Source organism: Argiope bruennichi, chromosome X2 (genome assembly GCF_947563725.1).
Source record: "Argiope bruennichi chromosome X2, qqArgBrue1.1, whole genome shotgun sequence".
Classification (NCBI taxonomy): Eukaryota; Metazoa; Arthropoda; class Arachnida; order Araneae; family Araneidae; genus Argiope; species Argiope bruennichi.
In genome coordinates this window covers 104,361,419-104,387,862 of record NC_079163.1, presented here as the reverse complement: position 1 = coordinate 104,387,862, position 26,444 = coordinate 104,361,419, and the positions used below count along the sequence as shown (strand labels likewise).

Below are 26,444 nucleotides of genomic sequence, written 5' to 3'. Positions count from 1 at the left end.
CTATTTGCGTCATTAGTTTGCCCAGTCTGTAGAATGCATAGCACAGAAATTTTGTCAAGATTCGTTCCCACTCTACAATGCTTTGAATAAAGAAATTTTAATTTTAATTACTCTGCATATTTAACGCCATCAAGAAGTTGCCATCCTGATGACCTTTAACCATAAATTGGTCGGTTCTCTCCACATAATTTGACAGCCCTAAAAATTAATATTACTGATGTATTTTTAAATTCTAATTCCAATTCTTTTAGAAGCAACAGAAAGCAATTTTAAATTTTTTTTCAGGTAATATACCTCTGCGATTGATGGATCATGAAACAAGGCGAGGATCTTGGTCGTTACACAGAAAGGCTTCTGAAGATTCAAATATGTCTTGTAGCCGGCAAGATTCATCTACATCTACTTTTCATATGTCACGTTCAAGTTTCAGTAGCGATAGCTCCTCTCAGCCTCGTTCTACTCGGCCATTATTGGGTTCTGGAATCTCAAGTAATAAAGATTCATTTCGAACAAGTCGGGAAAGCAAGCCTAGATTATGTCGTCAAGGTGCAGTGAGTGATGAAAGGTCGATAACGCATAACAAGCATGAGCTGCCTCGTCATTTGATCAAGGAGAAAAACATTGATGGTCTATGTCCAGTTTGTGTCAGAAAAGAAGGTTTTAAAAGTAAGGAGTTGGAAGAAAAATTTGCCTGTTTCTATAATCGTCTGGTTGAGAGCAGCTGTGGAGAAACCAGCGACACATTTTCATCTAAAGAAGATCAAATAGTATTTTTAAGTGAAAATCAGTCAATGGGCGAGAAAATACTACTTACACCGATTACAAAAGAAGCTACAGAGATTCAAAGACCACATATTGAAGTAAATCCCATGGAAGATAAAGGAAATGTCGTTTTATCGATTTTCAAAACAGAAAATGCAAGTGAAAATGCTGATGAATATGCAGAAGGGTTTTCTAAGTCACATTTTGGTACCAAAGATAAACAAAATATGAAAAGCCGAAGTTTGATGAATATCAATGCGAAAGTTATTAATGAAAAGGCTAAAAATTCTTCCTCGGAAAACTCGCTTATCAAATTGCCAGTAACCAGTACATCAGATGTATTTAAAACCTTACCTAGTCATGTACATCTTGGTAAACATCTGTATGATGTTGAAACAAAATTAAAAATGACAAATTTGCGCGCTTCAAAAAGTGAAAATGTGGTTCAGAAATGTTGCGGAAACGATGATTGCTCGAATTTGTTCACCGAGTTTAATTTCGTAATAAATAGAAGCGAGAGTGCAAAAACAGATTTGCAAAGTTGGAATTTATTATCAACAGCAGAAATGAATGAAACAAAAAAATCCACTTCATCACCAAATATTACAGTAAAGCATTGTGAAACATCACCTTTAATTGATAATGAGAAGTGATGATGAAAAGTTTTCTTTAAAATGTATTGTTAGCTAGTCCTATTTATAGTAGTTTCAGTTCCTAAAGTACATGTAATTCTGAATTTCAAGTGCATGTGTTCATGAAAAGCTTTAAGAAATACCAAGAAAAAAAAATTGTGTATGTGTATCACTTAAGTGTTGAATGTGCCAAATTATACTCTAATTGTGTGATCTGTGGTTAGAAGACTGTGAAATGTTTTCTTAATATGTATGCTGAGTATTACAAGTCCATTGTGCAAACAAATTGCTTGTTTTCTATGATCAAAGTATCTTACAAAATAGAACACTTTTTATTCATAAATCTACCAAGATGGAATCAAAATCTCAATGTTAAAGAACCCTTTGTAAGATTTTAACAAATTGAAAAAAAAAGTACAACTTAATTTGAACTGTCATTTACAAAAGTAAGATTTAAAAGAATAGTTGAAATTGTAGAAAGGTAAATTTGCCAGGATAAAACAGCAGAATTTGTCTGAGTGAAGATTTTACAGCTCTCTCTCCTCATTTATCTTTTTCTGCCAGAAAGACTCTTAATTAGGAAATGACTGTGCTAATATTTTCTACAACGCAACTGAATGATCCTTAGTTTGCTAGTTTTTATTCATTTGTAATATGCATAATGACAAAAATATCTGATGGATAGTTTATATTCTAAAATTATAAAAATGCAAATAAATATTGTTGCATTAAGATTTCTTGATATATTAAAACCAGGAACATTTTGAGAGCCGTACAAAAGGCATTTAAAATGAGTCTCATTTCGATTTCAATATTTACTGTCATGTTTATCATTTCAAGAAAACAAAAATGAAGACAATTCGAATTCCATCTGATTTTGGCTGCGTCCATTTTATCGTTCTTACTTAAATATTTTGAAGCAATTACAGTGAAAAAAGAAACCAAGAAATGTTGTAATTTATCCAGCAATATAATTTTATCTGATCTTACCTACTTAACATAATTTTAAAATGTGTGAAGGGAAAATGTCTTTTCGAACTCTCATAAAAAGAAGTAAATAAATGCACGAGATTACTTCAAGTCCATCGACTGAGAGACAATAACACAGCAGTTTTCAAAAGATTATTTTTTCTATATGTATTAATCAATTAGGCATTGTTGTCGTGTATTCATCCATATCCATTAAATGTCTTTATAAAATATGTATAGTGCATTTGTTTTTGTAATTTTGATATATACTATCCTACTCGCACACTAAAACATGAGAGGTAAAGTATTGAATCAACATGCGAGATTTAGGCTTCAGATTCTTATTGCAGGGGAAAAAAAATCAAAGACATTTAAACATCTTTTTAATAAAATTCAAAGATCGTAAAATTACAATTTTTTTTTACTATTAGTACTCAAATCAGCCATTCTTCCTAACGTTTTATTTATTACCTCTACATGCTTAAGCGAAGAGTATTAAGAGCGTTTTTTTATGCTCACAGTGTTAATAACTCAAAATTCAAAGTTTCGAGATCACAATGCAAGCGCATTTCGTGCAAACTACTATTGGGTACTCTCTTCAAAAACTCATTCACACTTTAGCTGAAACAAAATTCATTAAAAAATGTTAATTTAACATGAATTTCAAACCTTGCTTCTGTTCACTGTTCTGCAAAATGAAGAAAAAAATTGCCTTAGATAGATAAATTTTTTTTAAAAAAAATATTTATTTACATTGAATTAAAGGAACTGGAAACAGTATGCCATTAAAACAGTTCAAAATTATATTTTCAGTTACTGAAAGTTCCAATTCCTAAAACTATTTGATTCTGAATATCTCTAATATTTTCTGGCTTACCATTTAGTTTGTTCACAGATTTCGAAATACAGAAACTGCTTCTTCAGTTTTCATTCTCTACGATTCAAAAATTCTGATTTTCAACCTTTTTGATTTTACGAGCTCCTTAGCAATGCATTTCTTTTCTTATTCTTTTCCTCAGTTTTAGATTATAATCTTTACTTGTTAATGTCTTCGATATACGAAGGGGTATTAATAAATAATTCACATAATTTTGAACACAACAATAAAAAAATACAATGAATGACAATATGAAATCAAAATTAAAGTATTACCTATTAGTTTTTGACACAACAGCCATTCGATATCCTTTACCACAGAGCTGAATAAGTTTGAAAATTAAATGAAATGATGTTAGCCTGAATAAAGCTTCTGACCATCGAGGAACCTCTTCATCGATCGAAATAGATGGAAATCTGAGTGTGCCATGTCCGGGCTATATTAATTTTCTAACTGAAAACTTGCAGTTTTGCATCAATCATATTATTTCCAAACAATTATATGATTAATGTTAATCTTGTAATGATAAAAGTCAAAAGTCAATCAAGAGAGAAAAAAAAAAAAAGAATTGAAGTTTTTTTTATAAATTATGCTATTCTGCATAATGTTTATGATTTTATTCTTCAACAATAACCAGTAATACAACAACAGTAAAGATATTTTTATTTACCTCTTTCTGTTTTGTAATTATCGTATTCAAGCGTGATCCACCAACTAAGCAAATAAAATTCTTTTGAATGGAATTCGTTCAATATTCGACAGGAATCTAGAAAATTTTTGTAAAATTCCTATGCCAAATTTCATCCTTTCATAAGTGAAGTCATTACAAAGGGGAAATTCCTAAGGACATATTCGATAATTTATGGTTAAAATTGTTTTAGAATCATCCAAACTATCACGAGCTTTATCCTTGGAATCAAGCAATACACAATACTTCTGCTATGCTAACAGTACATTTTAAATCGTTCACAAAGTATGAATAACATCACCTAGAGAAATTGAAAATATTACCTCAACTTGTTTAAGACAATAGAACCATAATTCGACATTTGTTTCAGAAAGTTTCGTTAATATATTTGAAGAAAGAAAAATGGCGTGAATACTGAAGAAAGAAAACAAAGCTCTTTACAAAAGATGAAAAGAGATAATAAGTGGGGGAAAACCTATTAAAATAGTCTATTTCCATGTACTAAGATTTTTTTTCCTTCTTGTAATCACATTGGGATTTATTCCTTTCAGGCACACAATTTTAAAAATTTAATGCTTTTGCACAACCAGAGGTACAGCTGTCCTAGATGCCATACTTTAAAAAAATATTTTTATTTGTTATTCGATGTTACTTTCAAAGAAAAGTCAGTAGCATTGATGAAGAATACATTTCTAGTTACAGCACGAAAAAAAAAAAAAAAAATCAGAAAACTATTTTATGGAAATTGTCATTATAAAACTGTTTAAAATCTTTTTGCAATAAAAAAAAGGTATAAAAAGATACTAAAAAGCTGTTATTCAAAAAGATATTTTGAACAGGTCAGTGCATATAAGAAGAAAAAAATTGAAGTCAAATAAACAAAATGTATACACTTTATTGAAATAATAGTTCTGTAACTTTGTACAATCTTGAAAAGTGCTTCAATCACTATTTGTAGAATAATTCTCAGCAAAATAATTATGTACAAAAATTCTACATTATATTTTAAAAAAAGGAATGAAAGTATTTCTTCAGCAATTAAACATAATTATTTTTTCCCTTGAAACACTTAAAGAACAAACAAAAAAATAATACAAATCAGGTAAGATTTTTAAAAGAATGAGACATCAAATAAATTAACCAGGAGAAATGAATGGCAAAAGTAATCATTATTGTGTTATTATTCATTAAAATAATTAAAAGGATTTAAAATGCAGAATGATTTTTTCCATAAAAGTAAATCAGGAAAATAGAAATCACAGATTCCAAACTTGAGAAATGTGTTCCTTTAGAAGAGGTATTATCAGCAACTGCTTTCTTATTTAATCACATGATTTTGCATTGCGTGATATAAATTGTAGTATATAGAAACTTGAGAATATAGAGAAATGACAACACTGAGAGATATAAAAATATTCATCTTAAATAATAATATATATAAAATGAATTTTATAAATCAATAATATAAATTAATGACACTTAAAGCATTCTTTAAACTACTAGCATAATTAACTACAAATATAAAGAAATTCATTAAAGTATAATAAGGAAAGAATTTTAATTTGCATTTTCTAGACAATATCATTTAGAAAACTACAAAACATTCCATTATATGCATTTTAAAATTTCTATATACTGATTTTTTAAACATTTCTATCTTGACATGATAAATTATTTTTAACATTCTTACAGAACTATAATTAAAAATATTTTACTGCTTGTATATTTTTATCATTTCTGTCCTGTAAATTAGGATTAATAATTATCTGCTAAATATAAATAGGTATAATCCAAAATAAAAACAGAAATTGAGTAAGTACTTTTGAGGGAAAAAGAACATCATGAATTATATTACAAAGTCGTTTTTCCTTTACCTTTGTCGAGAGTCTCGGTCTTCAAAGATAAATAAATATAATTATTTATACAAATGCAGTGATATTTAAAAAGGTCTGTTCACCATCTTTTTCCACTATTCAGTATTCATTTTGACCACCAAGAATAACAGAGATATTCTTACAAATTTCTGCAACGGGCATTCAGAAAAGCAATGAGTTCATGACAAATTCTTGCACTAAAAATGAATCATGAAGACAAACTTTCCATTTTTGCAGATGGTCAAGCTTTTCTCTTCCATGTATACATACCTCAAGTCTCAAAAGGATGAGCACACATACTATGCTCAAAAACAAAACTGAATCATAAATTCACCACATAATTACAATTTGAAATTTTAGAAACATCACCTACACATTCATATAAATAACGTTAAAACTCGTGGAGGTAAAATATATTCCAGAACAATTACAGTGATATATATTTCAAGATTATATAGTATCAAACACCTTCCACAAACCAAAGAATATTATGTTAGACATGTAAAAAAATCACACAAGAAAAATTAAATAACATTAATAAAACAGAAATCACAGATAATTCTGCGAACATTGTAGCCTGAACACATAACTTGAAAAATTGGTGTACAAAAGCATATTATTTCTGCATATTAATAACTAAACAATTGTCGTGAAATTGCATATTGAAGAGCACAGGTGTACTTTTGCATGGATATCTATAATCATTTTTACATTGTGTTACAAGTGACATAATCCATGATAATGAGGTTTCACGAACAAAAAATAAAGAAATAATGAGATAGATACATTTTTTAACAATTGTAATTTTGTAGACACATTATTGCTTACATTTTACAACAAACTTGAATGAAAATGTGAAATTCATCAGTACCATATCTTAAAGTGCTACTAACGGCATATGAAATTTGATGAAAATAAGAAACATATAAATGCAAATTTTGAACACATATTTACTAATATACAGAAAATTTTGATTATGCAAGAAAAAGACAATTGCATGAATATCAGCAGTTAGCACTGGGTTTTCATAAAATCTACACCGAGTCCTTGTCTCAGTCTGTCTATGATAATGGTCCATTATTGAATGTGACCTCACAAAATGATGCTATTTCTATATTTATAAAAATCGCTCAGAAAGCGTCATAATGTAAGATGAAAAAGTCATGAAAACATGAAGTGTCTTTTATAAGATATGGCCTACAATAAAAAAAATGTGCCACCAATGCACTCCATATTTTGTACATTCGAATGATTTGCTTGAAAATCATTCTGGAAAAGTGTTGAACATGGATAACTCTTCAAACGAAGAAGCTCCTCCCTGATCCAGCATTTGTAACATATCAGTCAATTCTTGTTGCTGAGGTCCACTTCCACTGCCACCATGAGCTTGAGAATGATTTCCTGTGGCAGTTGATGAAGGCGGCCCATCAGGTGTTGCAGGACCTTGCCACTGCCCCCACATTCCTTTTGAAAGAAAATAATTTTTTATAGATAATACAAATAAATGCACTTGTAGCAACAAATTCTTACATACTGAAAACTTAAACAAGAACCTTTGGCATTCCTACAGTTCCTATATTTCAATTACAGCTCAGATAAACTGACGGAAATAACTTAGGAACAGAGAAAAAAAATTATTTAAAAATAGGATCTAATATTACATACAACTTTTAATATATAAATGATTTTCACTCAACATTAATTAAGTACAGTCCCCCCCCCCTCCCGGCAAAAATGCTTCATTTTAATTTATCACCTCTTGTATTTCTAAATTTTAAAAATCAAACAAATGATTTATCAGCAAAATAAATTATACAATTTTTGAAACAATATCAGTAAATTCGAAACTTGAATTGTAACAAATTGAATAGATTTGATTTTATTCTTACTTGATGTCAACAAAAACTAAAGTATTCAAAATTTGACTTTTAAATGAAGGTTTTATATTAAAAGACACTCATGAAAGGCCTTCGTTTGCAGATGCATTGTGAATGTAAAGTATTCTCAGTATGATAGTTATTAACTTTGAGAATATAACAAAAACAAAAGGCCAAACTTAAGAGAAACATTTCAAGATATGCTAAATGCATGCAAAAATTTATAGATAGCTGTTTGCCATTATTACATTTTAGGCACATCGAAAAATGTTAACTTTTTTAACAATGTTTTACCTGACAAATAATTTAGGTTCCTCGTTCCTCATAACTCTAATATGAACCAATAAAATGCAGATTTACATATACATAATTTACACCCTTTATTTACTTATTTTGAATTACGCCTTTTAACAACAAAAAAATCAACTTGTTGAAAATATTAAAAGTAGAAAAAGGCTATGCAATTATTTCTGTATTAACCCTTCTGAGATGCTATACTGTTATACTAGACAAAACACTGCTGTCACCTCAAAAATTGATAAATTTCTGTAGAATATAAAAAAGAGAGAGAGAGAGAGAATATTTAATTTATTTTCTTCATAAAACCTCTATAGCACTATAGTTTATTTAAGTTCTCATTTACATTTATTACTGACAAGAAACTTAAAAAATTTAAAGATAAATAATAACAAACAGACAGTAATAAGAATATAGTTACTGTTCATAACACTATAATAAATTAATTTACATTTTCTTACAGCATTGTATTTTCAACAGATTATGAATATTTAATACCTCTAGGACCTGGAGCTGAGCTCAACTGTGTATAGGTAGGGCCAGATGGACTTCTAGCTGGAGAACTCAACTGGTTATAATTTTGCCCAAATGCTTCAGAATTTGCCTTTAAAAAAAAGGAGAAAAGACACATACATATAAAGCATAATTATCAAAATTTAAAAACGATCTTACTAAATATTTGGATAAAGTATATTAATAATCAAAACCATTAAGTATATCAGTAGTGTTTTAAAAGTAAACATTAAAAAAATTTTAAATGTTAAAAAAAATATGGAAAAATTATAATGCATTTAAATAAAGATTCATGCTGTTAACTATCATAGATGATCTTTATGAGTTTTTTTTTTTTTTTTTTTTTTTCATTTTTTACAATAAATAAATTTAAAAAACACCTTTTTCTCAAAATTGAAACAAGATTTTTTATAAGCATTACAGCAATCAAGAAATCATTAACTTCTTCAAAAGTAAGTTAAATGTAAGATATAGAACACTTAGATCTTAAGCGAATGTACTGCCATTTCATTTGTATTCCTAAATATTTATTTAGTGGTATTAATATGCAATATATATACAGTTATTCTATACAAAAATAATCTAAAGAGATAATAGACATTTAAATGAATTTAACAAAATTGTGTTACCAATATTGTATTACTCATTATCACATGCATATGAGTGGGTATTTCTGCACATTTACTTAATTCTCTTTACAAGTGGCAAAATTCTTTTCAAGCAAAGTTTATAAACCTATATAATCTTTAATAAAAATTTACACAAGTAAAAACAGAAAGCAAAATTGAAAGTTTTCACACTTGTTCAAATGCTAGTTTCTCTCAACATAATTTCATAGCATCAAACGATAAAAAATAACAATAAGAGAAGTTAATACTTAGCAATTTTTAGTATGTACCAATACAAAACAACCAAATGTACAACTTAATTATGCCTTATCATAACTTCATCATCACCAACAAAGCAAATCTTCAAATACAAGATAAAACATGCAAAAACTTAACAGTGAAACTTTATGTTAATCCTTTATTTAAGAAAGCTAATTTGCAATTAGATAGTCTTAATATCGTAAGAATTCGACAAAACCCATTATTGAAACAAATTTAAATAGAAAAACGCTTCCTTTAATGTACTAAATATTTCATTTCATACAATTTAGACCAAGTTATAAAGACCACAAAAGTACCAATTTAAAGTTCCATTCCCTTATTTAGTAGCTTTTCACAAAATTTGAAATATATACGTTTCTAATATGAGAGTTCACAATGTAAAAAAAAAAATAGGTTCTTAATTATCCTGAAGTCTTCTATGTCGAGACAAACCAACAACAATGAATAGAACAATATAATTTCAAATTAAATTCACACAAAAAATAAAATGAAAGCTAATATATAAATTTCTGTTATTTTTATAGTACTTGGAAAAGTCCACATGCATAAATGCATAAGCAGTTCTTTTTTATACATATATATAATATATATATATTGAGACAGATTAATCAGGAAAAAACTGGATTCTTTTACTCTCTTAAAATAAAGATTTTTAAAATAAAATTTAGACATCTGACAAAAAAAAAAAATGAAGCACTAAGAAAAGTCAATAATTTACAAAAAAGTTGTTAAAAATTATTACATCACAGCTGATAAAGAGAGCACAGCAAAAATTACTCATGATATATTGAATTTATCACATCGATAAATAATGCAAAAACACGCAACTTCATAAATCTAATCAAAAAGTACGAAGCATAAAAATTATTAACATATTTTAAGAATTTAAGACATTAAAAAATGATAATCGAGACTTGCTTCTTGGCAGTAATTTTTTTTAATGGCATGTTAACATTTCAATATATGAAAATGAGTTTTTCTGTTTATGCACTTTTGTTTTTATAAAAACTGGTAAACTGAAAAATAAAATAAAATATTTAACTGAACATGTTTTAAAGAAACAGTGCATATATAAAGAATTTTCAGATTGTAGTTTTAACGCGCAAATTTCTAGAAGTTTCATTTGAATATCAAAAGAATATTGAATGCAAAATAAACAATTTTAATAAGGTTTTTGAAACAAATGGTCATGAGAACATGAAATTAAACAGAAGATAGAGATTTCTGAAAACCAATGCAGAAATTTAAAAATAAAGCACATGAAATAAAACTAATGATTATCTAATTAGAAAAATTTAGAGCTTAAATAGATATTAAAGAGAAGAATTTGAACAAATATTCAAATCTTAGACAATCTTTATTTGCGTTTGTGCCTATTAAGTTGATAAAACTTAACCAGTATTTTTAATCTACATTAAGTTGGTACCTTTGACTCTTTACTTATGAAAACAGACCTTTTTGAAAAATCTCTAACTTTAGTAATATTACACATTATAATTCCTACATTCCTGCAAAGTAAAAGGCTTAGATATCCACCTATTTCGCATATTTCTTATGGTTATCTATATGCAAAAATCCAATTCTGCATTCCATATTGAATAACTAATAAAATTAACTATACCATTAGAAAATAACTGAAAATTTTTAATCAGTTAGCATAACTATTATAATTATGTATGAATTTTGATGAGAAACATAAATATTACAGACATTTAGCATTTTAGTAAGTTATAACCATTCCAGAAATTATTCTTTGTTTCAAAACATGGTCAAGATAAAATGGATTGGGGATTTCTTATGCAATTTATTCATCAATAATCATTTAACATACTATTTTATGGATGACAGATGCATTTAAACAGAAACACATGTTGAGTTAAATAACTATCTGTAACTGCTTGAATTTTAATATTTTTATTTTAAAGTAAAATAAAATAAACGTTATCAATAGAACTGATACTTCTTTAATAGTGCTCAGGAAACTTGAAACTATATATCAATATCCGTGAGGGATAAATGATTTCAACTAAGTATAAAAGAATGTTTAATCATGAGATAGAACAATAAAATACTTCCATACATAGTGTAGAAATTTTTCACTTTGATGTGTAAAAGGAAGTTCAGAAATGCCAAAATTACTTATCAGATAATTCCAAAAACTCAGAATTATCTTAAGGCAAGGGGAAGTTTCAGGCAATATTTTGCTATGCAGGTACAATATTCTAAGAAGACTGTGCACTTCTAACACAAATAAATTTCCTCCAACTAGAAAGCTGTTATTCAAATCAACATGGATTATTTTAGTTTTTTTTATCAAGCACACACCTGGGCTAAATGTCGCTGTACCCAAGCAGCTTGTGGTGATGATGAAGATGATGATGTGGCAGATGGTTTGGTGATGCGAGTTAAAACACTGCCTGCACTTACAACAGCAGATGGAGGAGTTTGTGCCATAGAAGCACCCAAATTTCCAGCTCCACCTCCAACACTTGTATTTGGATAGTTAAGACCAGAATGCTGTCCAGTATTTTCATAGTTGCTGTACATAGAAGCTTGTCCTGATCCTGGCCTCCTTTCTTGAATGCCTTGTGAACCTGAAAATCATAGCAAATAAACTATGTTATATTGAAAGAAAAAAAAAATAACAATTGTATTTTAAATAATGCAGTTGGCGATATGAACATTGCCTTAAAAATAGTCATAGAAAATAATAAATGCTACTTTGAAATTTCAGCCATTTTAAAAACTTCACAGTACCCAGTTTTTATTAGAAACCATTTAAAGTTCTATTTGTAGTTAAATCCTCAATTTACTATATTACTAAATTTTTAAGACAACAACAAAAAAAATGTCTTATTTTAAATCCTTGAAATGATTTCAAATTTTCATAATACAAATCAAAATGTTACTTTTCATAATTCACAACTGGTAATTAAACATATATAATAATGAGGCATTTCATGACACATGGCTAAAGAAAAATTGACGTAACAGGGGAAAAAGATTAATAGTCTGTTGTTACTTAGAAAACTAGCCATGATTCTGTGGGCATTTCTGTAAACAGTATCTCACATTTTGAGATTAATGCCATAATCAAATATTTCAAAAACATGATATTTAAGGAAGCTATCTAAGCTACATTAAGCTAGTGTAACTCTTTAAGATTTGGTGTACTCATTATGTCGATATAAATTTAATGGGAAGATTGCATTCTGCTTCAAATTGAATCATTGAAATGTGTTTAGATCTTGAACAGAAGTACATATTGGAATATAAAATATTTTCTTAAATTAGTGAAATGTTTCCATTTTACTAACCTGGATGATGAGAACGAGGAACTACGGATGGATAAACTTCACCAGATCGTGTTGTGTGAGGCAAACTGTAATCAAGCCCTTCTGGTTTGGGCTGACTTGAAAGTAGATTACCAGGACCCATTGCATGACTGTACTGATTCATAGCATTTTCACCAGATGAGCTGACAGGACCTTGATCTGGACCGGAAACAGGTACCTCTTGATGATGGAGGCTTCTAAACAAAAGGACATAAAAAATAAATTCTTAATATGGTTGAAAAGAAGCAGAATATTATTAAAACAAGAAAATGGCCAAAAGAAATTAAAAAAACAATATACCAATATATTTATAAAAATTGGAAGCAGAAGAAAAAAAAAACTAATAAGCATTCACATATAAAGTTTGAACCTTTTAAGGATTCATGAAAGGATAAAAAAATTTCTAACAGATAAATTCTACAATGAAGAAGCATATATTTAACACATATGAAATTAGAAGTAGCTATTTTAAAGTCTAAAAGTGTCCAACGCTTTATTATCACAGTATTTCAGCTATTTCAACAATCAAGAAGCATAGTTTTTACATAAAATTTCTTTATTTTTTTTATAATTTTAAATGTTAACATGTATAAACAAGCACACATGTATAACACTGAATAATAACCAAATAAAATGCACCCATATTTTGAAAGATATAAAAATATTATCATGCTCTTAACAAGTCAAAAACAAATGCAATGAATAGATAATTGCATATTTCATATGTATATCAGATGTCACAAATATGACAACAAAATTCATGATTAGAAGTGATGTTTTGTTTACAGAACTGATTTCTCTTTCAAAAATTTAACACTTAGAAACAACCTTATTAAAGAAAAATCAGTTGCAGATATTTTTTTCACACAGAATATTTATAATAGAAAATCTGTATTGTCAATAAACCTTATACTTACTTGGCAGATGTGTTTGTGCAAACGACATATTCAATATCACTACTATATGGGTTTAGAAAAGCAAAACTGCTTGTGCGCAACCACACCCATTCACGGTTCTTTGCACGAAATCTGTACATCACAGACATCACTTGACCCTTCAATTTCAGGACTTGGTCAAAAGACTCTTTGATATGTGTTTGGTCCTCAGGATGAAGAAACTCATACACCATTTTGCCTAAAAGCTCTTGAGGTGAATAACCCAAGACACCTTGCACTCTAAAATGAAAAGAGAAACCACTGTTTAAAGGATGATGTTTGAAAGATAAGTTAAATATCAAACCAGATGATTACTGATATTCATGTACTGAGAATTAAACTTATTTATTTAAAGACTTCTAAAATGATATAGCAACAGAGGAAAGTTTCGAGACTGAAATCAGCATTTTTTAAAACATCAATTGTGCATCATTTTTTAAAATGAAAACTTGAATTAAGTTTGAATATGAAAAACTAAAAGTTACTCCCATTAATTTTTTCCTCTCCATATCACATTCTAACTTCAGATATTAATATGCTTTCTAACTAGGTAAAAATAATAACATGTAGAAGTTTCAAACAAAACTGAAACGAATTTATGATTATTATAGGAATTATTTAATATATTTATTTGTTAATTTAAAAATAATGTTTTGGAACAGTTCACATAAAATTCGGAAAAATTATTCTTTATTTTCGACACCGGCCCTTTAGGAATGCAGACATATAAGATATCGATTGTCAATCGGTTTGCAGAAAATAGCTAGTTTTAAGATTTTGTCTTCCCGTAGGACTACACCAATCTATTTGCAAGCATAGATGTTAAATTACTTGCGACAGAAACGAAGATTTTATATGCTACTGAAAGCGATTTAATTTACAATACCATCGTTAAAATAGCATTGTATTTAAATTTCAATATTTTATAAGCAAAATAATTCTCCTAAGACTTCCTATACTTGTGTTCTGTTATGCACTGGTTGATCTCTACAGTTCAGATTAAAAAGGAAAAGTTCCATTAAAAAGGAAAAACAATTATACATTAAATGCATAATGCAATTAACTAAAAGATATTAACAAAACAAAATGGCAAGTTTATGATATCAAAAATGATAGAAATAGCAATTAAGAGAAACAATTTCCATAAGCAACATACAAAAACATTATTTTTTTTAAAAATCAAAGCTAAAATTTCGTATGGTAATAATTATTTAAGAAATATAAGCCTCTTAAGGATAGTTTTGCTCACGTTTTGTTCTCTAAGCATGTTTTTGCAGTTTATTACTGATTAGGACACAAATATCAACTACTGTTTGACAACGGATTCTGAGACGACCACATTTCGACGATTCCAACTTATTACGGGGTGAGACGTGGAACGATGAGCGCGTTTCGGGTATTCACCTTTGACCTAGGACTTCAATGTTAAATGTAAATATCTTCTTTCATCTTTCCACTAACCCCTATTTTGACGAATTAAATCCATCCTAACGCATGCGCAAAAACGCGGAGGGTTTTACAATCGGTTGTCAAACAATAGAAGAATAAGGAAGCATCTTATTTAGCACCAAAATTAACAGGACAGTATGAATAGACCAACATCTTAAAAAGTCAAATGAATACTTCTGTTATGCTTTATAGAATAAGCATCAATAAACAAAACACTGATTTGTAAAATTTCTACATATCAGGAAAATGCTAAAGATGATGAAAGAATCATACATCAGAACACTAAAAATATGAATTTTCCATAAACAACTCCCTTGCAATGCTTCATTTCAAACTATTTAAGTCTTAAAATAGATAATTTGATACTATTATACTTTCACCTGTGAATTCATATTATCTTCGAAATAAAACATTTCTGTTTGTAATATATGAATTAAATGTATTTAATTTTCACAACCATTTTTTGAAAAGCATTTATAGTCTGAAAACATTCTCAAATACTACTTATTCTTTCATTGATATGAAAAACTAAATTCAGGATAATATTTTAAACATAGGCAAACGATAAATAAACAAGAAATTTTTGTATAGCAACAGAAATTATTAAATGAGAAGAACTTAGTACAATATAACTTACCTCTGATCCACAAATGTGAATTTCCCTTCAATGGAATGCCGCGATATAAACTCATTTGAAGAATTTGAACCCATTAGATCACTGTTATTTGGTGTGCTTGTGACTTGCAGACGTCCAATTGCAACAAGACAACAGTGACTACTTCCATGAGCATCTTCTGGATCCAGTCGCTCCATTGAAACACCTGGAGGGAAAATATCTATTGAAACGATTTCAAATGTTTAATCTGCTTAATAAAACATTTTAACGGTAAACAATTAAAATAAACGTTTTTCCCAAGATGCTAACTGGAAACCAATATAACCCCTTTAAACTTTTACATTTATCACAAATGTAAAATTTAAGCACTACTATATATATATGTTTCTTAAATTATCCAGAGATAACAGAAATGTATATCCCTATTACAAAAAGAAATAGTTAACAGATAGAATGTTATATTGGTTTAAAAAAGTTAACACCTTGGACATGTAATAATAATAATTTAGCGATGTCCGGAGTAGATATTAAAAAAAATTATCGTTCTGCAACAAAAGAAATATCATTCGAAAGAAAATTTACATCTAACAAATATGCACCTATATTGCAATTTGTCATTGATAAAAATATACAGATGGCTACTACAAGCATCTAATGGATTAGTGTTTATAAATGTGTAGGACTGACGAATATTAATGATACAAGCATGATGAACAACATATCTTGACAAGGAAATGATGGTAGCTCCAATAGTCTTGGTTATCTAAATTTAAAGGTATCAGAATTAGAAATATGAAATGTTCAAACCTGAATCTTATTCATAAAATATAACACAAATGCTTCAAACATCAATACAAGATATTACGCATGCATTATTACATTAATACAAATTATCTTTTTCAGTGTGGTGATCACAAAATGACACCAATTAAAAAAATTTCTATAAAAAAAACTACTGGCTTTAAAATACCAAAAAATGCAGTAACCTTTTATTGCATATTGTTTATCGTTCTAAAAAATGGTATAATTTAAAACATTTTAATCAGATAAGTTTGAGTTAATAAAATTATATAATGGGATTATTCATAAATTCTTAACAGAAAAGAGTCTCACGGGATATTTAAAAAAAATTACAGATATTTGTGTTGCAATCATGGTTGGTCATACATTTTTAATAATACACCCAGCACAATTATAATCTTATGCTTACCTTTCTACAACTCTTTCCTAAAGTAAGTTAGCTTTCAATAATTGCTTGTCACAAATATTTAACACAATAAAATTAGCGTAGTTGCTAATATATACAGATTATGACATAGTTTTGACAAAAATTCATTAAAGAGAAGAAAATAAATAAATCTTAACAAATGAGTTTTACATGAAAAAGTTCAGGAAGTAATTAATTCTATTCATTACAAAATATATTTCAATAAAAAATGTCAACCAAAGAGGCTGTTATAAGACAATAACAGTGTAATGTTGCATCATATTCAGACATTTAAACAACAAGTGTTTAGTATGACATCGATTGTACGATATGGCACGAGTAAAAGAAAATAACAATGCATATGAAGTTGAGTGAAGCATGTTTCAGTGGATTCCAAAAAAGAATCAAACAAATCTGCCTCAAATTTTATTTCAGTGTCCTCTAATGGTGACTTTTAGAGCTTTTTCTGGTCATATTCATACAAACCACATTTTTTAAAAATCACTTATTCCATTTCAATTATCCATTAAAACTTTTAACGAACTTATAACATTTACTGTACCAAGTCCATTACTACTCAAGAATCAATCTGTTTTTGGAAGTTCGTTTGTTAATGAACTTGTTACAAAAACTTTTCATTCAAATAATCTTGAAATGTTTTAATGTTTCAGCGTGTTGAGACTTATCTCTCAAAAGTATATTTGAAGAATGAACTACAGAAAAGCTAATTTTCACTGTAATTCCTATCTTGAGATTTGGGTATCGATGTGTTCTTTAAGGCTGTTTATGCCTACAGAGTTGCGATGGAAATCTGGAGGGGGGGGGGTCTTGTGTTTTCCAGGTATATATACACAGTATAAGAAGAAAAATGTGAACAGCACTCATGTGCTATAACAGAATAACATACCCCCTAATTTTCATCGGTGTAAAAAGAGATGTAAGCAACAATTCAACATAACTTCAAATAGTAGTATAATAAATTTACATTTACATAGGGAAGACTTTTTATTATTGCCTAGAAATCAATTAAACACATCATCATGCTCTCCAATTTAAACCCAATTAAAATTACAGATATGGGTGAAATAAAATACAAAATATCATTCTTGCTACCATGATACTAATTATTCAATTATTATTTAACAGAAAACATTACAAAGTATTTTTATTCTCATATGTGAGAATCAATTTCTATAGATTTTTCATTTTTTTCCCCCACAATAAAATTCGAAAAACTGCTTTGCGTTTGTTGTTTTTTTTCCTTCAACTTTTTTTTTCTGCTTTTTTAAATCTTTATATCTCATTAACGCTAATTTTGCATACTGCAACCAATCTTTTGAGATTGGGAGATATATGACATTTGGATAAAAATTTATGGTATCATACAGAATTTTTAGACTAATTAAAGAATCTTCTTTCGAAGTTTCAACAAGTAGGGCCTTGTTGATACCAAATCTCTTTTCCATAGCCACACTGCAATGAAACAATATAAGAATTATTTTTACGACTTCCTAAAATCGGAAAATTCTTTGGACTACAAAACATTAGAATAAAAATAATCTAAATGAAGTTCTGCATTAAAGGAATCAAACTAATCTTTGCAATCGGTTTTTTTTCCCTCCCCTCAAGAAAATTTTAATTGGATCTTTCCATATTTGGAATATGCAGTGGAAACTTAAAAAAGAACAAACTTAAAGAAAAAAACTTAAAAAATTGAAAATTTCCGGTACTTCCCAGTTTTTAAGAAAATTTTCAAAATTCGTTGCATTTTCCTTGCTTAAGGAATGATTTTTAAATTCCCTGTGTTTTCCCGATTTTTCTGGTGTCGTGGCAACTCTGGTAAAAGAATGAATTAAGTTTAAATATATTATTACATATAAAATGAAAATGCATACCCGTAGGCGGCCAATTCTTAACATAACCAGTGCAATGGACGACTGCATAAGAATTCCCATCCGTTGATGTTCCAAGACTGTTTCTTAGTCTAGGGCGAGGTAAATGGCTAGAGCACATGGAATCAGGTGACAAATTTCCGATTTTCATACGACATATGAACCCTCTTCTTGACCCCATGCAAAGACGCATGGAAGCTGTTAAAAAAATTAATACATTATTAGTAAACTATGTTTTTAAAAATTAAGTAGGCATGGGAAATTGATTTAAAATAATATCTATTTTATCTTTTAAGACTGAAATAAGAATATTAGAATTAAAATTTTCTGAAAGTTAGATGCTGATGCCAGAAAATGAATGATCATAACAAGACTAAATAAGTAGACTATTTTGAGAAGAAATAATCATGTACTGATACAAAGGACGATAATCACTAACTGGCACTATAATGACAATTTCAGATCACCCATTAAGCTACTACAGAATACAAAACAAGAAAATATTATGCAGCTAATAACATAAAAAAATAAGTTATTCAATATTAAGTACAATATTCACTTAACATTCAATTGTATTTAATAAAATAGAGCAGAAAACTCTCTGTAAGTGTCCTAGCACAAGAAGTCACACATTTTCATATAGGCATAATAAAATTTGCTTCAATATCTTTTCTCATTGCTTTTGCAGAAAAATGCTAAGAATTAAGTTTCATAGAAATTAATTAAATGACTTTAAAAAATTGAATGATTTTTGGATGCAATATTTTAGCATTTTTATAAATAGACCTTTGAATGCAAATAGAAATCACAAACAATTTGTTGAATCCAACTTAAAAACTATCAGGTAATTAGGTAAATATGGAACTTTCACAATAAAAAATATAAACTACTTTCAATCCCAATTAATTTGTAACAGAGATTACAATTACATAGAAAAAATTTTATTCAAGGATACACAGTTTTCCAATGTATGTTCAACATATTTAATAGACATTTTATGCCAATTTTTTAAGAAATTCTTTTCAATAAAGTAATAGGCCTCCCGATTCGAAGTAAAGATAGAAATTGCAAACACACAACACAGATACATTTCGTGTTTTGAATACATTTTTCTTTTTTTTTGCAAAAATCCAATGTTAACACTGCAGAATTACTCAAATTAAAAACACAATTTTTTTTAATGATTAAAAATTAAAGAAAATACTTAACTTTCAGCAAGCATTAAAACTTAACTGCTATAAAAAAAGTTATAACTTATTTCAATAGAGGCGATCTGTTACAATGTAAAAATATCAATTCAAAAATATGACTAAAAATGTAACAAAAAATCTTACATTGATGACCTTCTTTCTTTACTGTGCCAGCTGTAAAAATAAAAATTCGTAATTAGTTTTCTTCACAATTTCAAAAATCTTTTCAGAACTGAAAACAAAACAAAAAAACACTTGTTTTTTTTTTTTAATTAAATCTCTATAATGACTATTTTGGAAACAGAACTGCAAAACTGAGAGATAAAAAAATTAAATTGGAGCTCCCCATTTCAACCTACTATTATAGTTTGTAACAAATGAAGAAACCATAACCTTTTTCATGTAAATATGAATTAAAAATTATAAATTTTTCGAAAATTATTCTTGCTAAAATTGTAATCCATTCAAATAAAACTTTAGTTCCATACGCTAACAATATACATTAAATTTTAACATTCAATCAAATTACTCTTCAACTTAAAATTTAATTAGATGATTTTTTTTAATGAAAGGATGCATATGATGGAAGAAATTTGGCTGCAAACCGAAGATTATAGAAAAAATTATATAAATTATAGAAAAATAATAGAAATAGAAAATTATAGAAAAAAAAAACATGTTGATAAATGTAATTCACATTTTTTAAAAAAAAAATCTGTATTTTTAAATTCTGCTTTAATTGAAATTATGCACAAAACTTAAATAAGACCAAAACAAAAAGTTTTATTATTTTACATTAGATAGTTAGATTTATAACAATATTATTAATACTATGCACTGTTTATTAAATACAAAGTATAAGAAGTATTTTGTATTTGCGTTGAACATATATATTTGAAGATGCACAAGTAAACTCCAGATGAATCCCTTAATTTTCAGTTTTGGCTAGACAATAAGAATCAGGAAGAAAATAAACTATTATATAATCGCATTTACTGGCAAATAAATTTGTTTAACAAAGGGAAAAAATACACTTGAAAATCAAAAAATGAATTTATGATATTATTTATAAACAACTTGTTGTAATACTATTTCAACAAACAAAATTAATTAGTTGAATAATGTGAATGAAAACAATCAATAATTACTTTTTAAATCTAATATTCTTCCTGCATTTGATTCCTGAGTAGATAATTGCTCACGAAGCTTTTCTACATCATCAGGATGAACTAGGTCATATATGCAAGCATTAAACCAGTCAGCCTAAAAAATTTAAATTAGATTAACAGAAGATATTTCAAATATTTTCATTTTACTTTAAGTAAAGAAATATAATTTAATGACTTACTTGTGACTGATGAAGAACCGGAGCAACCGAATCACTGACATAGATAATGCGGCCTGTGTCACAGGCTAAAACAAATAAAAACCCATCTGCAGCCTGAAAATAATGACTAATTAATAAAATAGCATTTACTGATGGCTAATAAGTAACTAAACGTATCTAATGAACAGACAATTTTAAACTGAAACTATGAATTTATTGAAAATTTGATGTTCTTAGAATATGAAAATGAGTCAAATATTCAAATAGAAATTTTTCTCATTTTGAAAAACAATTTGGAGAAATATATTAAAGAATGCAAGTATAATATAACTGTAGTGTCTGCAATTATTATAATTTTCATTAGATCAATGATAGAAAAAAGATAAATAACATAAAAATGATTGAATAATTTTGTGTTTTAAATGACACTTTAAAAAAATATTGCATGTCATTAAATGGCAGGTGAAAGTGTTTTAATTTAAAGCAAAGATGAGGAGGAAGGTTTTAAATTTCCAGCATGCTTCTCCGCTTTAACTTCTTTTTTTCTGACTTCTAGTGTGTTATCTACTAAACATCCACCATTCAACTTTGAATTTCCACCAGAAACATATTAAAACATTAGAGTTATAGCTTTACAATATTTCTAAATCTATTACAAATGATATTTTGCACAAAAATATTGAAAGTATCTAAAAATAAAACTTTTAGTCAGAATTTACAGACTCGAAAATGAAAATACAAAAGAGACATCCTTACCTCTAAAATAAGATGTTTAAGTTCCTGATCTGTTAAGAATGAAGGACGATAGGAGGAACCATCGCTACTTGTATTTCCTGTGCCTGCATCAATAAAGATAATCAAATAAATAAAGGCGTATAGATTCTATAAAAATCTAATGAGTAGTTCAATGTCTGGTTAATGTTAATTTAAAATTCATAATGAAAAATTTTATTGGAAATTCATTTACATGAAACAAAATGTCGCATAATATGAAAATATTCAACACATTAAATGCAATATAATTCAAGTAATAACATTTTTTTTTATATATTGAGAGAATAAGTGCATCGTTCTCTCCTTACAAAATTATAAATGTTTGAAATCTTAAAGCTTTCCTTTTCTTTAAAAGTATTTATATAACTTAAAATTATTCTAGGATGCCATATTTCGATATAAATAATATGCTCAATCTATAAACACTTCCAAGTACTCTGTGGATTCTTAATTAAATCAGTAGTATACTGGAACGGCTTCAAAGCATAATGAAAGAAATCAAATATGAGTTTCGAATGCATTCTTTTCGGCTGATAGTGTTCAAAATAGAATATAGGTCAATTTTGATTACAAGACTGCATACCAAATTTATTCCAGCCGCTGCGTACATGAATAATCGTTTTCAAAGAATAAACAGTATGGCAGATGATCATTCTTGAAGAATTTGGGTTCACACATTAATATACAGCTATTATAATATATATGTCCATTAAAAAAATCTCAGAATGCTGCTATTTACTCAGGAACTAATTATGTAGAATAAAATAAACATTTTCGGACGGTCTAGAAAAAGGTCTCATAACTGAGTGCAAATTTTTTTTTGTGTAAGGAGTGGCCAACAATTTAAAATTCGCATTAATTAGATGTTTTCGACGCCAACACCAACTGAAAATGCAAATTCAAACATTTCAAATGAAATTAGATGAAATACACATAAAACTTTAATTTTAAGCTATTTCAAACAAATGGAAGAATTATTTCAAGAAATGACTGAAATTCAAGACACTAATGTTAAAGATTGCCATTTTATTCAACATGTCTCTCGGTATAAAAAAAACTAAGATAATATAAAAAATCGATTATAATAATTCTTGTTTTACATAAACTGTCATAAAATGCAAATCAAAATTGAGCATATTTTCTTTCAAAATTAAAATATTTTATAATTTTAATCAAATATGTGTATTTAAAATTATTAAAAAGAATCACAAAATAATTTTGTCGCCAAACGAAAAAGCAATAAATGGAACACTGTTGTACAAAACTTCAATAGTAACTTCAAAGATGTACAGCAAAATTCTAAAGCATTCAGAATACCACCAATTTCATTTTTTTGGAGTCAATTACTGTAACAAATAAATTAGCCGAGAGAAAAATTTCGTTAAAATTAAATAGAAAATTAAGCAGATTTTTTTGCATTATTCTAAATAAATAAGTCCGTCATAATATTTTTCTTTTAAAAACACTCGTAATGCTAAAAAAAGAATCATCGATTTGGATAGCATCGAGTGAAATTGCTTTTACGTACAACATATTAAAAAGGATGAGAAGTGATTAGGATTGCACGCTATTCCAGAAAATCCTTGATTTAAAATGAATAATAAAAAAAAAAGCGTTTTAAGTTGGTACGATGATGTACAAATGAATATGATTGTGAAACATATAAAGGATCTTTTATGTAAAATGTAAAAATATAAAGGAATAAAGAATCTTTAAATGGATTAAATACTAGAATTATATTTTAATATAGTGTCATCTGTTAAAATGAAATATAAATTTAATGATATACAAGTAATGATTTTCTTATTTGAGACTCTTTCTATCAAAAAGGCAATGGAGTGTAAACTCCAAATCAAAAGTTTTACCAAATGAATTTCACTAGTGAAAGCTTATTCATGAAAAAACATATTATGATCGTAAAAAATAAATAAATAAATCTCTTACTTATGGTTTTTCAGATAATCAACAATTTTTAATCTAAATATATAACAATATAATGAAATGTAAATTAATCGGTCTTGGTATATCTGGCTTTGTATGTCAAAAAAAAATTTTTTTTTTTTTTTTAAATCTTTAAATTCGTAAAATTAAAGTTTATTTTTGGATAAGGAGATGGATAAGGATTTGGATGGAGAATTTCAAAAATACGCTTTTCAGACTAAAGGATGTCTAAAAATGAGGAGATTCAACAAAACCTCTCTATGGATGCCGAACTTTTTGTCCTTTACAATATTATATTTATTTTACTTCATATACGAGAAAATAGTGATAGGCTCATATCTTATGACGCAACAGGCGAATCTGATACAAAGAACTTGATTCTTATTCAGTTTTCAATTACAATACCTGCGAAAGGATACCTACTATTAAAATTATAAAATATCCTGTACGTATACGTTAATCTACTGTTTATTTTCATGGAACTATCAATCAATTATCAGGAAGTTCTTAGCAGATCACTTTCTTTTGAGAGAAGACAATAACACAGGACTAACCGTGAAACTCCTGACTGATGAGTAAACATGCTTTTTAACATAGTGCTAAACATTTAAACATTTGATTGAGAGGAGCAGAGATCTATTAAAAATAATGAACTTCTCTAATGAAACATGCAATATGTGAAATTCCCTGTATAGGACCTAAGAAAATATAAATAAACTTGAGCGCACTGCATAAATTTAAATACAAATTTGGCATTTTCACTTTGACTGCTATTTAAAAAAATAATAAAAGTCCCCCATTCCTCCTTGATAAAATTTGAAGCATAAATAACTTCATAGCTTGCTGGCGAAAACTGATTTCGTTTCATCCATTATACTATTATTTAATAATTAAAGTTTGCAATTTTGTTGATGCCAGTAAAAACCTCGCACCAATGCACTACTTTGTTCTTGTCAATTACCATTTTGTTCATCAAAATGGTTCTGAGGTTAAAGTACTCAGCTGACGAACAGGAACAACTTCGAAGTGAGCTTCACTTTATACATTTAAATTTGATCGAGGAATTAATTGAGCTAATTTTTACTCACAAACTTCCCCCCCCCCCTCTCTCTCTCTCTCTTTATAACTGAATTTTACAACGAATATTTATTTTTCTTTGAAACTGGGGGAAAAAAACTTTTTAAATAGAATTATTTAAAACACTTTTTTTTTATCCTTATCTCTGACACAGCATAACCACAGCTGATTCTAGCGTCATAATAGTCCAAAGCAGAACCTTTCAAAATTGATTAACAGAACAATTATGATTCAAAATAGATACCATATTTTTTGGTTTAAAATACACAAAGTCCACAAAATACACGCCAGTTTCTTAAGATCGTTAATATATAAATTTAATATATGATGAATAAACTGATGCTTAAATATCTATTCCCATCACTAACTTTAGAAGAATTTAACAATACATTATATAACCATGCGGTATGCTTAAAACACAGTCTAGTAACCATGTGCCACAGTTAATTAAATAGAATCTGTATATTCATTTTTATTATTCTTTTTTCACCCCTTAGACACTGACATAAGATTTTACCCACAAACCCCCTCTAACTGGCAGGATTACAAAGAGAGAGAGAAACGATCGAGCTATCTTTCTTAACGTCTTGGAATAAAGAAAGAAAAAAATTCCATCAATTCAAATTAAAAGCGGCAATTGTTATTGCTTTCTTCCTCATAATAACATATATTTGACGAGGGGAATACTTCAATAGTCGACTTGCTAAGGTATAAATAGGAATTTAAATTTCGATGATATAACATATATTCAATTCAATACGAACAACATTCGGAAATAAGCCGTAGTATATAATCTATCAACCTGAATAATCATGCACTCCGAAATGTTCAACAAACATTCCTCCATACTACGTTTAATCCACTATCCAATTGACAATATTATGAGTTCCGTGATTTGTTTGTCTAAAGCAATATACATAAATAAAAGCATGACTGCCATTAAGAGCGTAGTTTTAAAAATCACGCGTATAGACAGAGAGAGAGACGCGTTCCCTTAGGGACTGGAGAGGGGAAAGTTTATTCACGAAGTTCTGATGACACTCGACGGAATAGAATATTAAATATATATTGAGCATTTTCTACCATCTGACCTAAGTGTGCACGAATCACAAAACTTGATTCTTCTCCCCACCCAATCACGACTAACGCCGCTGGTTCACAAGCCACGTCATTGCTGAAATGAGCACCACATCAATAATTTGGCGCCACTGGACGTAAGTGAGGGATACAAAGAGAAGATGCCTGTTGTTGCTTATAGGTCGATAGACTCTGCTAGAAACAGATATTATAAGAAAATCTGTGACATCCGAGTGATTTTCCCA

General features: G+C 28.2%; 2 protein-coding genes across 8 annotated transcripts in view; one reads left to right on the top strand and one right to left on the bottom strand.

The window, feature by feature from the left end:
- LOC129960471 (leucine-rich repeat-containing G-protein coupled receptor 5-like) overlaps positions 1–2,564 on the top strand; it is a 220,468-nt gene extending 217,904 nt beyond the window's left edge. For all 3 annotated transcript variants that reach the window (XM_056073930.1, XM_056073928.1, XM_056073929.1), the window contains exon 19: positions 286–2,564. In XM_056073930.1, the coding sequence (XP_055929905.1) occupies positions 286–1,415 (1,130 nt within the window). In that variant the 3' untranslated portion in view covers positions 1,416–2,564. The remainder of the gene's footprint in view (positions 1–285) is intronic.
- A 2,307-nt stretch (positions 2,565–4,871) lies between these two features.
- Positions 4,872–26,444, bottom strand: part of LOC129959991 (aryl hydrocarbon receptor nuclear translocator homolog) — a 121,405-nt gene continuing 99,832 nt past the window's right edge. For 3 of the 5 annotated variants that reach the window (XM_056072960.1, XM_056072956.1, XM_056072958.1), the window contains 11 exons: positions 22,087–22,169; positions 21,352–21,444; positions 21,152–21,266; positions 20,148–20,177; positions 18,817–19,011; positions 15,736–15,919; positions 13,632–13,889; positions 12,697–12,911; positions 11,705–11,973; positions 8,475–8,580; positions 4,872–7,266 (listed from right to left, as the gene is read on the bottom strand). In XM_056072960.1, the coding sequence (XP_055928935.1) occupies positions 7,067–7,266; positions 8,475–8,580; positions 11,705–11,973; positions 12,697–12,911; positions 13,632–13,889; positions 15,736–15,919; positions 18,817–19,011; positions 20,148–20,177; positions 21,152–21,266; positions 21,352–21,444; positions 22,087–22,169 (1,748 nt within the window). In that variant the 3' untranslated portion in view covers positions 4,872–7,066. The remainder of the gene's footprint in view (positions 7,267–8,474; positions 8,581–11,704; positions 11,974–12,696; positions 12,912–13,631; positions 13,890–15,735; positions 15,920–18,816; positions 19,012–20,147; positions 20,178–21,151; positions 21,267–21,351; positions 21,445–22,086; positions 22,170–26,444) is intronic. The other 2 variants (XM_056072957.1, XM_056072959.1) reach the window with 2 other exon arrangements.